The sequence below is a fragment of the Protopterus annectens genome, chromosome 7.part0 (assembly GCF_019279795.1).
Source record: "Protopterus annectens isolate FY-2018-M chromosome 7.part0, PAN1.0, whole genome shotgun sequence".
Lineage (NCBI taxonomy): Eukaryota > Metazoa > Chordata > Ceratodontiformes > Protopteridae > Protopterus > Protopterus annectens.
In genome coordinates, this window is record NC_056739.1 from 34,826,696 (window position 1) to 34,843,589 (window position 16,894).

Here is a 16,894-nt window from a genome sequence, read left to right on the forward strand (position 1 = left end):
CCCACACAACATGGCTTCTGTCCTTCCCATAGTACTACTACCTATATAGGTTAGAAGGGCAGTGCTGTCAATAAAGCTAGAGATAATGACAAACTAGTCTCTTCCTTATTTCTAGGATTGTCTAAAGCCTTTGACACAGTTTGTCACGCAAACTTCTACTTCACATGTCCTCACTAGGTCTCTCTCAGCCCACCTTTCTGTGGTTCAAAACCTACCTGTCCAACAGGTATCAGTCAGTAAAATGGCACTCCATGCTCTCTCCTTACCACCTAGTCACCACTAGTGTACCGCAAGGCTTTATCCTTGGTCCACTCCTCTAACATTTTTACCAAACATCCTCCACACATCAGGCCACTCTAATACAATACACAGATGATTCCACTCCCAGCTGCACATCTGACAACATGGCACATCTCCAAAAAATTACTCATGAGCTTCAACAACCACTGAAACATGGCTTTGTCACTCACAACTCATGCTCAACCCGCAAAGACCAAACTGTTAACCCCCAAATCCCTCTCTCACGAAAAACCTAAATTTAAAGTCCTCTCTCTTGATAAAACAACCACTAAAGTCACTTCTCATACAAAATCATTAGGGGTGTTAGTGGATAACCTTACATTCAACCTACATATGGAAAATTACATAAGAAAATCTCATCCAAAACTAGGGATGCTTTACAGAGCCAGGAACTCTCACCAACACAAGTAAAGTTACACTTACCACTACTTATCCGCCCCCACACGTCTTTATGATGCTACCACTACTTATCCGCCCCCCACACTTCTTTATGATGTTCCCACTACTTATCTGCCCCCACACGTCTTTATGATGCTCCCACTACTTATCCGCCCCCCACACGCCTTTATGATGCTCCCACTACTTATCCACCCCCACACTTCTTTATGATGCTCCCATCGTTACTAACCTCCAGGCTTCACAAAAATTAAAACCTGAACAAGGCTATAACAAAGTTGCTAAATTTGCAGCAAATACCCCTTTCAGACCCAACACTGAAAAGCCAACTACCCAGCAACTTACACAGCTTCTTGCCACCTATAAAAAGTACCCAGCATCCATCTGCCTGTCCAGCACTAATAAAAAAAAACAAAACAAAAAAAAACAAACATTCAACTATGCTCCTAGTCAGTCAATACAATCCAGCGACCAAACACTCCTGTCCGTCTACAAACCTGTCAAATCTGCTGGGCATTGTCTGTACCTGTACATGGTTGCTAAGGCCTGGAACTCCTTACCTGTATCCATAAAGTCAATACACTCTTCCCATATTTCAAAACCACTCTGAAAGCCTTCCTAGCTAAAATCTGACTTTGTTCAAAGCCAGGATAAACTATATCCCCAAATGTGAACAAGTACCTTTTCATTCCTTATACTTCCTTACTCTCCCACCTTCACTTACTTCCTTACTTAAATTCTCTTCCCTGACTTTCTCTCTAAATATACCATAATAAGCCGGTTTGTCCCCTCACTTCATACTGCAGTTTCAGTTTCTATTAAACTTGCATTTAATTTCTTTACAAACTGTCTAAAATTTCAATAAATATTAAATGATTGTCACATAACTTGTATCAATTCTTAATCAATTTTTTTTACTATTACTTGTTATAATTATTTAAACTTAAAATGTTTTTTGCTTTATTTTTGAAGATTGTAAAATTATTATTATTAAAATGTTTTGTAATAGTTTGGAGCTTTTCTCCATGGACCTCCACCGAAAAAAGGCTTTTTCCTAGTAGGACCTCCCCAGTAATCAAATGTTAATTAATAAATGAACAAACAATGCTAACAAACTATTTTGTGTAGCACTTCACAACACCCCATTAAAACAGTACTAACTGTATCTAAAACAGAAAAAGACATTTCTTGTAATTATTACACATTGAAACATGTTTATGTAAAGCATTTACTCCACTCTTAATACTGCTTATATATTCTAGTCGTAAGCCAACAGGCTTTGCCAGTACATACAGCTTTTCACAGGATATTCGCACTGCACCGTAAGCAATGTATTCACGCTTACAAACAGAACGAGTCCTGATAATCCCACTTCAAGGCAGACTGCTTCAGAGGAAGGACCAAAATTATGCGGAGCTTCCATTCTTTTTTTTTTTTTTTTTAACTTCAGAGGAGATTTCTTATGAGAGTTTAAAAATATTAAATTGAGCTCCAGTTCCTAACCATGCAAAAAACTTGTTTACAAAAATTCTTTCCTATATGTCATCACCACACATTAAGCAAATCGTAAAATAGCTTTCTTTAGATCAACTTTCACACAGCTTCAGCCTTCAACATTTCCACTGTCCTCACCATATAGGGTACAAACTTTATATTGACAATACGATCAAAGTATATCTAACGGAGATACAGTTGTTGACCTGAAACATGCATTGATCTAACCACAAATCTTGCTTCTCCCTCAACTGTCTAAAGTCTTTAGCAGTGGATTCTGCCCTCTTCTTCAGCATCATAAAAGTAACTTACGTGCAAAGTTACTGACTGTTCAAACTGAACTAGCAGCAGTTTACAACTTTGCATCCCTTAGGGTAACTCAGTTCGCCCGATGAAACATGCAAATCCCTTAGCATCCTTCTAGCCCCCTCTCAATTCAATCATATGAGATGGCTTGCAATCTCGCAAATGATACATGCAGCTGAGCTGTCTAAACATGTCAGTATGCACTTAACACCCCTTTACTACAAAGAGGCCAGAAAAGGATCTAGTACTGTTGCACACGTGCTCTTAATGCAACAGCAGATGCTAGAGTAGATCACTGCTGTAGCAGCCTATGCTATATGGAACATCCTGCCAAAGTCTGGTCCCCCATTGGTCGTCTCCAAAGTTTGTAGGGCATTCCACACGTGCTGTAGCTACCACCTGAGTTAGAATGTAGGAAATAAAAGGCAGGCATGGCACCAATCTTCAGAGCTTTCTTGCCCAAAAAGAAGGAATCCTAATTGTCAAAAATCAATACCAAGTCCTAACGAAACAAAAATATACAGAGTTAAAAGCAATGCAAATTCATGGTCTATCTACTCAAACATCTCCTGTTATGTTAAAAAGGAGCCAAAGCCCTGACAGTACCATCCATGGTGGGCATAAGAAAAAAAAAAGCAAAAACTTGGGACAACTATCTCAAAATAGTACATTTAGATATTGTTTGGCCCTTATTTCTGCCTCCATAGGAAATAAACAGCTGATCAGCAATTCACAGTGATGGAGTTCTATGAACAGAGCATCTCTGCAGCCTAATGAAGAATCTTTCATCTTCAGTTGTGGGCTCAGAAAATAACACAGAGAGTAATTGACACTATAGACATGAACAAGGAAACCCTATCCCTACAAAAAATGAGATTGAGATGGCTGACCATTAAGGCTTGCAACTCAAGATGCCTAGAAGAGGTCAGAACTAACAAGACCGTTGTCCAAGATAAGAACTTCAAGGCTGCCCCCAAACAGGTAAAAAGAAAAGAGGATGTAATGTTTTTATTTTACCATCTTTATTAACATCACACATTACATAGTGACATGAGTATACCTTCAATTATAAAAGAGCAAACAAGCCAACCATTATATTGTTCCTTTGTATACATTGTGCAAATATGATTGTTGTATTATTAATTATCCACTTTAACATTTCAGATTGTTCAAGTCTTATCTTCAATGAAATATCACTCGTCCTCCTGAACATTATTCTGTTTGTATTGTTCCCACAGATTCCTTTTCCTTCTATACAGTTTACCCCCTCCCTTTTCTAAAGATTCTACATCCAGTTCTTCAATATTCCTGACAAAGTATCCTGTAGGGAATTTCTAAAACGTTATCAACTCATTACATTCCCCCAAAAAACATGTTCCCAAGTACTCCCCCTCTTCCCATCATAACAATCACTGTCTACTTGTGCAAAATTAAGTGTTCTTGGGGTACAAACGTACCTACACAAATACTTCCATGCAAAAATCTTAAACCTTCTTGATTGTGTTGCAGACTTGGGAGTCATAAATATCTTCCCACTGTTTTCCTGTATATTGCCTTTCCATTACTATTGCCAGGCTTTTCTAACTTCTTCCTACTGATTGCTATTGTTAGCACGTTACATTAGTCTTACATTTTATGTTCTACCAATTAGTCTTTTTTGTAGTAGATTTTATTCTACATGTTCTTGACAACTATAGAGTCCACCAGAGATACTCTATCATATAACACTCCCCTAACCCTTTCCCTATGCCTATACCTTTTTTAATCAATCCCTGCTAGGGAAGGCAGTCTCCAACCTGCAGTCCAGACGTCTGCTTGGCCCCATCCCACACTGAATTTTCTCAAGCCTAGTTATTTACTCCCAAATAGCTTTGCCTCATTTGCTACTTTTCACAAACACATTTTGGCTTCACTTTGCCTTTTCTTCTGTGACCCTACGTTCAGTCATCCATATTGATAAACCTTCCCATATGGGAAGTGTATAGCTTGTAAGCATATTGTAACTAATTTTGACTTTATTAATAATGTTAAATTTAGTACACATATTTTTTTTCATTGTAATTCTATAGGTGTTGTTTATTCCTTACAATGTCCCTGTAATAAATTTTACATAGGAGAGACGAAAAGGGCGTTTAAAATAAGGCTTTTGGAGCATATTAGGGATATAAAAAATGCTAATATGGATAGCCCTGTAGCTCTGCATTTTGCACAATTTCACAATAAATGTAGTGAAGGTTTAAAAGGCACTATATTAGAACAAATTTGTGTCTCTGTATATCATAATGTGAATGTGAAAACTTTTACTGCAAAAAGAAGCTGTGTATATTTTCAGATTTAAAACTATGTCTCCTTTTGGGCTAAATGAGGAGCTCAATTGGAAGGCATTATCTTATTAATGTGTGAGTTAAATTGATTAATTGTATAATTATCTTATAGTGAGATGTATATATTGCTATGATGCTGAAAGTGTTTTATTCTCCTTGAAGGCTTTGGCCGAGACGTCAGAGTTATTTGAGTTTTAAATAAATTTGTTGGTGGATACTGTGCTTGTTGTTTTTGCTCCTGGTTGGTTCCTGTTGTTCCTTTTTGATCCCTATTGATAAACTCTATTCTCTCCATCCTAATGGTAGCTTAGTTCTTAAAATAGTTGCTGCTACTTTATACACAAGATGCTGGTACTGTCAGTTTTAAAATATTGTTTTTTCCTCCTACTTACAAATTTCCTCAGGAATACCATATGTTCCTAGACACATCCATGGCAATTGATTATCCATCACAACTTTTATCATCTTTTCCCATCTTAGCTATACAAGTTTTTATAGCACAAATTAATGCCCCAAGAACGAGACACACTTATATGTACAACCTCTTTCGCCAGCAGATAACCACCCAAGGAGAGTGAACAACCAGAGTATCTGGGCCTGTAATGAATTATGTTTCTTACAGAGGCATCATCTAGAACACCTCTTCCAATTTGCCAAATAAGCAAAGGGCACTGGACTAGAAGTTCAGAAGTGGATTTGGATAAACTAATCACTGCTGATCATGTTTCCATGGAATAGAAGACTACATGTCAGGGGAGGTAAAAACTGCCTAAAACAGCCTCCATAGCCAGTAAAAGAGGAGGAACAGCAACTTGCCGAGAAAGTGTTTTCCACTATAAGTCATAATATCTCATCGGAGAGTTGAAAATGTCCAATTGTTTCAGATAAAACAAGTCACTCTTTAGTGCAAGTGTCCAGAAAAGACAAAACTCCTACAGGGGAATAAGAGGAGGAACTTCTCTCAAGGTCAAAATCTCCCTAGGCAGGAGAGGAAGCCAGGGAGACCAAATGGCATTGAAAAGACTGGTCCTCCAGTAGAGGATCAGCATCTGAAAAGGGAGCCAACTTCTTTTGTTTAAAAACAGGCATGTCCAAACTAAGAGACTAAAAGACAGAATATAAACCTGTAGGAAAGTGTAACCAGTCTTCACAAGAAAGAGAATGGGCACAGCTATGCTCCCTTTTCCTAGGCAATCCCGAAAAGATATGGCCATATGAACAGCCACTATCATTGGAAAAACATCTCAGAGTGTAACAGAGGAACGCCTCTCAGTCCCTCCAGTAGCAGCAAGGGTTGTTCTCCCTGTACCACAGCCAGAGGACATGCTAACCTCCCATTCCTTAGTAGCTTCCCAGGTAGCAACACCAGAGAGAACAAGGAAAGAACACGAATGGTCTGAGGAACAACTCATGGCCGCAGAAAAAGCATCCATCAGCAGCTGAGGCACAGAAGTTGGACTAAAAACCAAAAGCATGCTTACTCGTATGTCTTTTTGTACAGACTGGGGAAGGATGAAATAATATACTAGGCTAAGGTTCATAATGAGGCCAGAGAAGGGGTCCCTAAAAATCAGCAGGATTAGGTAAGAAAAATACCCAACACCTGAAGAGCAACATCACATGTCCCAATCAGATGTTTCAGAAGTACAAGCCACCCATGTAGGGAGGTACAACAAACAAATAGGGAAAGGCATAACTGCAAACTTAGAATAACTTACAACAAGTAACCAGGAAAAAACTGCCCAAGGGAGAAAAAAAAGGTCTCCATATGGGAGATACATTGGGGCCAAAGAAATATGTTGCACTGCTTTACACAGTACATTTAACAAATTAAAAAAATGGAAAGGTAATCCCCAACAGGGAACTTATCTGCCCTCCCTGTAAAATGGACTGATGGTAGATCGCCGAAGAGCCGAAATACACCATACAGTTCAGCAGTAAGAAAGTTCTTAAGTTTGGTACAATGGCTACCCTTTTCTTTCTAAGTTCTGATGCAAGCAACAGCTAAAGAATGTGGGGAGTGCCCTAAAAGCTTTAGAGTGGGCTGATGGAGAACATATCCTTGGCAGGATGTCCTATATAGCTTAGATTACAGCTCTCGTAGAGCATCTGCTATTTCACAAATGTATCTGATCAGCCAAACATTACCAACTTCTTTCCTCCACTAATACCCTCGCCATAACTGAGAATGTTACATTTCTCTTTGCCACTATCCTAGACAAGCTACTTCCATCTACCTCTCACATCTGAGTCCTACAAACAGATCATTCATGGCTAATTCAATTCCACATCAAAAAAACTTCCCAGTCTCTCTTACGAAAAGCTGAAAGATCACAGTCTTCTCTAAAAGTGACCCAAGCACTGAGGAACTCCATATCCCCCATTTTATTTAAAATAAGCTCCCCATACAAAAACATTTACAATTTTGACTGATTATTGTAACCCATTTGCCCCCGACCTCATGGTGGATATGCCTCTCAAGTGTACCTCTTTACATGGAACCTACCTCATTTGGGGTCTTAAAAAGATCATGTTCCTCGAAGTTCTACAGTGAATCAGGGTTAGGAATTTTTTTTAACTGATATTTATGGTAAATAGAAATTAATCATATTAATTCATTAAAATATTTTTTATAAGCAAAAGCAGTATATTTTAACCATCCTATGACCTTCCTAGCTGAAGTTGTTAGTAAGCCGTTAGTATGTGTTCCACATTTTGCCCATTTGTTCCACACTATGAGGAGTAGTGTTCCCCAGTTTGGAGATGGAAGGTTGAGAGCTGTGATGGTGGAAAGTATCATTTGACCACCCATCACCCCATTAGCAAATAACTAGATAAATAAGGAAATTTCCACTTGAACTTGCAAAAATGTATGGTCACATTACTCTCTCAATAAAGTCTGCGTAATAAACAGCACATATAACTGGCTGCTTCACCAGCTGCATTCGAATTTTCTCAATATGCAGCTGCAGCAATCTCGTTGTAAAAATGTTCTTACACACACACACACGCCCCAGAACGTGGAACAAGTAGGCAAAACACAGAACTAAAAAAATACCATAGTAACGGAAGTTGTGAACCACGTTTCAGCCTTCCGTACAAAACAATGATTATGGCACAAAACGAGGAAATCAAAACAGGGCACACAATTGTGACTATACAGCGCCCTTCCATGTAACACAGCAGAAAACAACCTGTACAACACCATGCGAAGATGTATTTTTACTCTAGGCATTTTGCTTTAATTTGGTATACTTACGTGGTTTCTAACGAAACGGTGGGAGGTTGCCAAGAATCCGGTGGGATACCTGACATGTTCTGCAAGCAATAACTCTCAACAATAAATACAAATAATTATAAACTAACTTAACTACACCCCTAACTAGAATCAAGCATTAAACATAACACATGTCCTCCTGTGTTGCAAAAAAATCATTCCGGGTAACTTGTCACTGAGTGGGAGGAACTAAGTAGGCGGGGCACTTGCACTGGCAACAGAAACTGGCAGTTTGAACAGGCCAGTCAAACGTGCGGGATGTACTACGATTTTTCCATACGTACCGGGGATGTATCCAGTTCTTGTTTAAAAGTAATTAAGTAAGTACATATTGACAGTGAGTTTTCTCGTCTTGTTTAGTAATTTTTGTCAGTTGTACTGCCTTGATCTGACACAATAGTAGTTTGTGTTAGTCCCGCTAACTATTCTGTTAGCAAAAGGGGGTGTTTGTATACAAACTGTGAGAAAGTATTGAGGATGAGTTTTCTGAAGCTAACTGAATTCTGCTTGGCCACCTTCCCAAATGAACAGGTTTACACAACAGCTCTCATAATGCAAACTAAAAGAGACTGAGCCACGGAGGCTCGTTTGTTTACATGTTTAAGTTTTGTCCACCGGGCGAGTGGGCAGGGTGACCTGAGCACCAATCAGACATCGCTTTGTTGACCAGTAGCAAATCGGATTCGGCGCGGTCATATTTGAATTTGGTAGGTTGACGTTGAGTGACGTTTGTTTTACTTGTATGAGTAGCATCATGTCATTCATTCCGTGTTATTGTGGTTCTTCTCCAAGAGTAAAAGTGTCGCACAAATAAACAAATCAGTAATTCTTATAGGAACGGCAACTTAATGTTGAGAAGAAAATCGTGGAAAACTCAGACTAGTTCTCAAATAAGTATTATTAAATCCAAAGTTTCATACAGTCTGTTAATCGTGATAATCAGTATGGATACATTTTTTGGTTCAGAAAAAAATAACACAATTCACGCACATCTTCCTTTCCTAACAACATTTTAAATAACGCCATTATTATTTAAAACGTCTCCCTAAATTGTCACATTTTCCACTAACCTTTGCTCCCAATTTTGGAGGTAAAAATAGAGTTGCCGAGAGGCTTATTCGTCTGCAGAGATGAAGTAATTGGTTATTTTGAGTTTCACAAACCCACTGAGTCTTACCCAGCTAATGAGGGCTAAATGGCTTGTCACCTTTTTGACTTCTGCAAATGTTTCGGATTTCTAATACTGTGACAGGAATTCGTGTGTAGACACTTTATTCTTTGATGTTTGCTAAAAGTGTTGGTCACAACACCGGCATAGTAGTCAAAATTGCTTTCTAATGCACTTTGTGTGGAGTTACTTGTACTGGTAGTATATGTAAGTATGCTTGAAAATCCTCCTTTTATTATCCCTGTTGCTTGTACTGTTTGAGTGTAACTCAGATGGCTGCAGTTTCTGCTTGTAGATATTGGCATTGTATGTCGTTGTGTCTCACCATAACGGGTACTATAATCAGTCAGTGCAGCTATCCATTATGGTTTTGTTTTCTTTCAGTAGTATGTCTGGTTTTCTTGATTTCACTTTTTTACTTGTTATTTCATGTTCCCATGCGATCAGAACTTAATTTCTTTAATGCTTTTTGCTCATTGTTTTTCAACTACATCTGTTGCGCTATCTGCAACATCCCAGTGCAGCAGTTTTTGCTCCATTGTTGTGACTTTCTGTATGCAGACCATCCGCCAAGACTATATTGCAACCAGCAACTCTTTCTAGTTCTGCTTTACAGAATCTGTACTTGTCTGCTTTTTCTATGTAGATTTTGCATGGCGACATTTTGACATGTCTGTAATTGCTGGTTATGATTTAATATTTACCATAATTGAATACATGAATATTTTATATTTACTATGAGTAATTTTGTATTTTGAACGGATGATGTGGTAGGTGACTGTAGAATGTTATTGGGTGTCTAATTGCATTGTTTTGTAAAACAGCACTGAAGATGACATAAACTGGGAGTGTTTGCAACTTCTGTGTTAATATTTAGCGTACATTCACTATGGCAGGTTAATCAGACGTCTTACGCTGCCGCTCTTATAACAAAGTAATGGAACAGTTCTGTGATGGGGATTAAACATTAAAAGAGTAAGGACCCAAAAGAACCCATTATAGTAACTTCTGAACTAAAAGTCATGCATGATGTCACCACGGGCAAATCTGCATTGTGTGTCAATCATGATACATTTGCATATTGAAACTCAGGTCTGCGCCTGGTCAATCACACAGGCCACGCCCATTCCTGCGTGATCCGAAGGGGAGGTTTCCAAGTCTCAATATAACCGGTGTTAGTAAATACATCAGGTAATCTCAGTACCAAAGCCCGCCCCCAGCCCCGTGGAGGCAGAAGCATGATTACTCAACAGTGTGCAGAATGCAATGTGATTAATATTCAGCATCTGTGCCAAAAGAAACCCAATGTTTAAGTATTTTCGTAGCTGTGTGTGGTACACATGCTTACACATGATAGTGTACCTTTAAAGAACGGACTGTAACGTTATCGGTATTGCATAGGTTGCTAGGCATGTGGACCAGGAGACCACTGAGGAGTGTAGTCCAATTTCCCTATTGCCCCAGAACATGGTCTGCTTAAGTGATTTGCTCAGAAGTGCACAGTGGGCAAACAAGAGGCGGAGGGAATCAAACCTTGGCAGTTCCTCAGCAGCTCATACCCTTAATCCTCTGCACTGACTTCCAGACTGTCACACTGTATGTTCGAGATGCATGATTTAAGTACCAAAACAATATAGCGTAATTAACTCTGGGTGCGGTAGTGGGCATGCTAGTAGTACATGTGAGGAAGACAAAGAAGATGACTTTGTCATTACAAAAGATGTTTGTTATGACACAGTTGTTGGAGAAGGGGATGTGTTAATTATGAGTTGGTTGTCAGAAAAGAGGATATGTTCTTTGTAGGTAGTCTTAGTCTTTCCAAAAGGGGATGTGGTGATTGCAGTGTGACATGAATGTCAGTCTGACAGACAAGAAACCATAGACTTGATTGACAAAGTGCAGGATTTAAATTAGACACAGGTACAGTCTGTAACATCATGTTAGAGAATACTTTTAAAACATTGTTGCTGAAAGGTACTGCTAAGAAAACAGTACACACATTGCTGACATATTCAGGACACCAGATAAAGACAGCAGGTGAAAAACTGTTGATAGAACCTTATACTTATTTTTATATTCATATGTTTCAAATAGCACCACTATTAAATGAGCTATCTTGCCTAATATGTTGGATTGTTTGACTCATGAGACATTGGGCATGGTGAAACATGTTCATAATGTTCAAGCACAAAATAAGCGTGTAGAGGTCAGTGAGATTTACATGTACATTTATGAAGGTCTGAATAATGTGACTATAAAGAACATTACTAATTGCTTCAGACTGAAGAGAAGCAGAGCAGAGTATTCATAAACAAGGATCGTGTACAAGTAGGGCTGATAGCCATGAAAAACACTTAACCAGATCCCTACGCATTTCGTAAAACCAGTAGAATTGCAAACCAGCAGTGATTCCACTAGTGAGTACCTGGAACCTAGCAAATATGCTGACTGTAAGTAGACTGACTGAATAAAGACTGTAATTCAGAAAGCTTACTGCTTGTTAGTAGCCTGATTAAATTGTAACTGTTTAAGCCTTTGGTTGAAGCACTTGGACTTCAGACCAGTTCTTTTACATTAAGAAGGTTTGTGGCCTGCACTGCTGTGGCAGGGCAGGTAGCTTGCGTCCTTCCAAGTTGTGAGTTGCTGAATGAACGCATAGTGTCTGTTATTCTAAAAGTCTATTAGTTCTGGTGTAAGCACTTGGGCTTCGGGCCAGTTATTCTACATTAAGAAGGTGTGGTATGCACTCTTGTGGGAGGAGAGAGTAGATTGCCTAATGGTTAAGGTGTTTGCCTTACAAACACAAGGTACAGGGTTTGAATCTCACAGGGGATAACTGGCTAGGCTTAAAATGGCTCGCAAGGGCAGTTAGCCTGGTACTAGCCTATGAACCTACTAGCCTATGAACCTATGCCCTTCTGAGCTGGGAGTTTCTGGTTAAAAGCTTATTGTGCCTGCTTATTTGAGCTGTTTCTTTCTGAAATTGGTACGCCTTGTTTGCTGTAGCATAGACTAAATTCAGACATGCTGAACCTAGCTTTGTTTGTATAACTTGAGCACTAATCCAGACCATCTTTTTTGGAGAAGGTTCCCCTGCACCCTAGTGGCAGGAGTGTGCAGTTAGAACTTGGCTTGTAGAAGACTGCTGGAACGGGGCTCAGTTTTTAGCTTTTTATTGGTTAATTTGTTTAAATCCATTTGCTATTGTTATATTTAAAAAAAATACACTTTATGCATCGCTGCTTAGCTAGGGTTAAACTATTCCGGGCACCATAAAGTCTGCTCTTCAAATTTTCCCTTAGAACTAGCCAGTTTTTTAGTTTTAGCACTCAAATCTGTTTCTTTGAGCTCAGCATTTGTTCAGAACTCGTAAGCACTAAATAAGCTACAAATTACTACAGCACTCCACTTTCCCCACTTGTCTAGAGGAAAATCGTTTTAGTACTTAACAAATGAGCACCTATCCAGGCATGTGGAATGGTCAGCTCCCGGTGTTTTCTCCTGTCTACCCGATGAATCTGGGCATCTTGGCGCAATGCAGCAATTGTCTCATGTACACAAGACAACCCTCTCCTCCTACCACCCAACACTACAACCTGGGAGAGATGCACTTATATAGCCAAACTGGAAGCAAAGCTCTCTTCACCCAACACTGGACTAGACAGTCAAGAGGAAAAGGTAAATACTTGCATCACACCACACTATCACATAGTCCCTCAAAACCTACACCACCAAAACATGCACATAGCAACACAAAACACATACCTACATTCGTGGAGGCTCTCAATAAAATTCTGCTCAAGCAACAGAGCAGAAACGCATGCAACTTCCACCCCAACACAACCCAAAAGACTCATAGCCCACAAACTCAGTGTGCCACTCAACCATAGCCCATAAGGCATAACAGCGTACCCAACACTCTAGTCATAGGTGACTCTATAGTCAGGCACACTGATGTTCCACTCACTGGCTAAACAAGGAGAGAGTTACTGTCAGCTGCCTGTCGGGTGCCAGGATCCACCACATAACGCACACACTCAGGTCACTCCACAGCAAGTACAAATATGACTCTGTTATTGTCCATGTTGGTGTGAATGACCTGAGATGTATGTTCCAGGACTACATGAAAAGAGACATGGAGGAGCTCTCTGATCTTGTAGCCCAGGCAGGTATGACCCTACCCCTGAGTAGCATCCTGCCATCACCCAGAATGATACCACAGTACAAGAACAAAATGATTGACTTCAATAATTGGCTAAGCTTCTGGTGTCATTCTAAGGGGATCCAGTATCCGTCTGCCTGGGATGACATGATCGACAGACCACGATACTTTGCCAGAGATGGCCTGCACCTGTCGCCCTTGGGATTTCGGATACTGGCTAAGGCTCTTGCCACCCCTATAGTGCCTTTTTTAGGCAAGTTGGTTCAAATGACAAATTCGCCACTGTAACAGGTACAAGCAAGCAAAATCTGAGGGTAATGCTAGTCAGTGCTAGAAGTCTAAACCTCAAAATGCATTCACTCGAGGCATTCCTTAAAATGGAGAACATCGACATCTGTGCAGTGGCAGAGACCTGGTTCAAGGCTCCAGAGAGCACCCCTGCATTACCAGACTATAATTCATACCACACCTTTCGGCTACCTAACCTGGACCAAAACACTAAAGGCAGAGGCGTGTCCATATTCATTAAGGATATCCACATCTCCAGGCTAGTTGCTTAGCATAATGCATCCGAGATTATGTAAGTGCAACTAACTCTGGGTAAGACTGCAATCCAAATTGTAGCTTGCTACAGATCCCCCCCCCCCATGCCCCAGGATTCCTACTCCTCATTTCTTCAATCACTGGAAAATGTTAGGGTACAACCCAACTCCCTAATAATGGGCGATTTAAACTACCTCACCATTAACTGGGAAAATAACTCCTGTATCAACTCTTTTGCTCAACGTTTTTTGGAATTCATAAATTCCAATGCCTTGGATCAACTTATCCACACCCCCACCAGGGGCAGGGATATACTAGACCTGGTCATTACCAACATGGGCGACCAGTGTTCCACACCAGAAGTCAATTCCTCGTTGTTCGGATCCAACCACAAGCTAATCAGCCTAGGCATCCACATCTCATCCCCCATTACGGAAACCACCGTAAAAAATTTCTCCAAAGTCAACTTCACACTTCTTAAGACAGAAGTGGCAAACTTCATGACACCCATGCAGACGGACAATAGAGGTACGACTGATGAATCCTACACAAATGCACTTTATAAGCACTTACATGAGTGCATGGATTGTGTTATCCCTAACAGAACCAAGATGCTGTCCTCCAAAAAAAAGGAAGCCAATCTGGTGGTCCCCTGCCATAAACAAACTCTACAACAGAAGAAAGAATCTGTTGCAAAAAAGAGTAAAATCCCATGACTGGAAGAACTCCGTGGTCAGCCTCAGTAAGAAGCTAAGATCCCTCATAAAATCCTCCAAAGCTAGTTATGAAAACAAAATCGTCACGAATTCTAAAGACAACCACAAAGCATTCTACAGCTATGTCAAGAATCTCAATGGCAACACTCGGATCTGCTCTGAGTTACAGCACAGTGGCATTAAATATACAGAACCAACTGATATTGCCAACATCCTGGCAGATAGGTTCAGTGCCCCCCCCCCCCCCACCCCCTAAAGGGCACATCTCTATACTGGAAGAATGCAAAGTTCCTGTAATCACGGCTGCATGGGTAAAAAACGCACACTCCAAAGCCAAGAACACAGCATCCATGGGATCTGAGAACATCCCAGGCTGCATTTTACGGGAACTACAGAATGAACTGGCACCCCGCCTAAGCACCATGTTCAATCATAGCCTCACCTCAGGCTTTGTGCCCACTGAATGGCGCACAGCGACGGTTATCCCACCCCACAAAAGGGGAGCCACCACGGAACCCGGGAACTACTGCCCCATTAGCCTAACGAGCCTGGTCTGCAAGGCCATGGAATGCATCATCCTGGAACTTATAAACAAAGACATTGGTAATCTCAAACTCTGGACTCCACCCAGTTCAGGTTTGTAAAAGGCGGATCATGTTTCCTAAACCTGATTGACTTCTTTGAAGCAGTCACCAAAGCCATAGATGAGGGTAAGGTAGTTCACACAGCCTACCTAGATTTCACCAAGGCTTTTGACATCACTCCACACTCTGGAATTATAGATAAACTCACTACTACTAGGTATAAATCCCTATGTCACAAGATGGGTTGCCAACTGGCTCACTGACGGAACCCACACTGTGAAAGTAGCAGACTCCAAATCCAACTTCAGACCAGTGACAAGTGGAGTACCACAGGGTTCAGTCCTGGGTCCTCTCCTCTTTGGTATCTACTTCTCTGAAGTACAGGCTAACGAAGTTCACAGGTGACTGCAAACTAGGAGCCATAATTGAAACTCCTAACAATGTGAATATCCTACAAAAGGGCCTCACTGAGACCCCACTCGGGTATCATTGAAAAACTCATCAGCTTAAATGTTAACCCATACATCACAAGATGGGTTGCAAACTGGCTGAGTGACAGAACCCACAGGGTCAGAGTTGCTGGCGCCATGTCAGACTCAAAGCCTGTCACAAGTGGTGTACCACAGGGCTCAGTCCTGGGCCCACTCTTGTTTGGCATCTACTTTTCCGAAGTACAAGCAAACACAGGAGGGTTATGGCTGACAAAGTTTGCAGATGACTGCAAACTGGGCACCATAGTAGAAAACACATCTGACACAGATATCCTTCAGAAGGGTCTCACAGAAACGGATAACTGGTGCCAGAGCCATGGCCTAAAGTTAAATGCCAAAAATGCATAGTCATACCCTTCGAAAAACAAGGTTACCCCTAGCTACCAAATAGGTGGCAATCCACTGAGCACAGAAGAAGTTATCAGGGACCTGGGGACCCAGGTTGATAGTAGTCTGTCATTCGACACCCATGTAGCTAAAGTAGTTAGGAAGACCTTCTACATTGCCCACCTTATCATGAAGGGATTCTCATCTAGATCAAGGGAGGTCATAGTCTCCCTATACTCATCACTCATCAGACCAATGATTGAGTACAATGCCCCATTCGAATGTATCTGACCCGACACTTGCAGCAGCTGGAGAGGCCACAAAAGTTCCTCACCAAAAGGATAAAGGGTCTCAAACATCTGTCCTATGCTGCCCGACTGAAAGAACTCCAGCTCTATTCAGTCGCTACCGCTTGCTCAGAGGTGACCTTTGCCTAACATACAAGGCCATGTCAAACCCAGATTTGATGAATATGCTTCACCTCAAAAAATCCAGATCCGTCAGAGCCACAAGGGCGGGAGACTTGAACCTCGACACGGCTATTAATAGGACGTGCTGGAGGGATAGATTCATCACCCAAAGACTCCCTATGCTGTGGAATAAAATCCCGGTATATGTGAGGCAGAGCACCTCGCTGGCCTTGTTCAAGAGAAATCTTGACCAATGGATGGGAGATCGCAGATATACCCCAGGGATTACCTCAGTGTCACTGCTCAACAGAGGCACAGCAAAATAATGGGTATAGTTCCCCATACTAAAGGGGTGGCGTAAGCCACAAAACTATGGGCTGGGCTAGGCTTGTAAAT

The 16,894-nt window shown here is 40.9% G+C and overlaps 2 protein-coding genes across 5 annotated transcripts in view; one reads left to right on the forward strand and one right to left on the reverse strand.

The window, feature by feature from the left end:
- PPIL1 (peptidylprolyl isomerase like 1) overlaps window positions 1-8,235 on the reverse strand; it is a 161,956-nt gene extending 153,721 nt beyond the window's left edge. For both annotated transcript variants that reach the window (XM_044076470.1, XM_044076469.1), the window contains exon 1: window positions 8,080-8,235. In XM_044076470.1, coding sequence (XP_043932405.1) covers window positions 8,080-8,135 — 56 coding nt within the window. In that variant the 5' untranslated portion in view covers window positions 8,136-8,235. The remainder of the gene's footprint in view (window positions 1-8,079) is intronic.
- Window positions 8,236-8,283: 48 nt separating this feature from the next.
- The window catches only part of PSRC1 (proline and serine rich coiled-coil 1), a 909,216-nt gene continuing 900,605 nt past the window's right edge, over window positions 8,284-16,894 (forward strand). For 2 of the 3 annotated variants that reach the window (XM_044076466.1, XM_044076467.1), the window contains exon 1: window positions 8,303-8,417. The gene's annotated coding sequence lies outside the window, so the exon portion shown is untranslated. Of the gene's footprint in view, window positions 8,418-16,894 lie in introns of all 3 variants that reach the window. The other variant, XM_044076468.1, reaches the window with a different exon arrangement.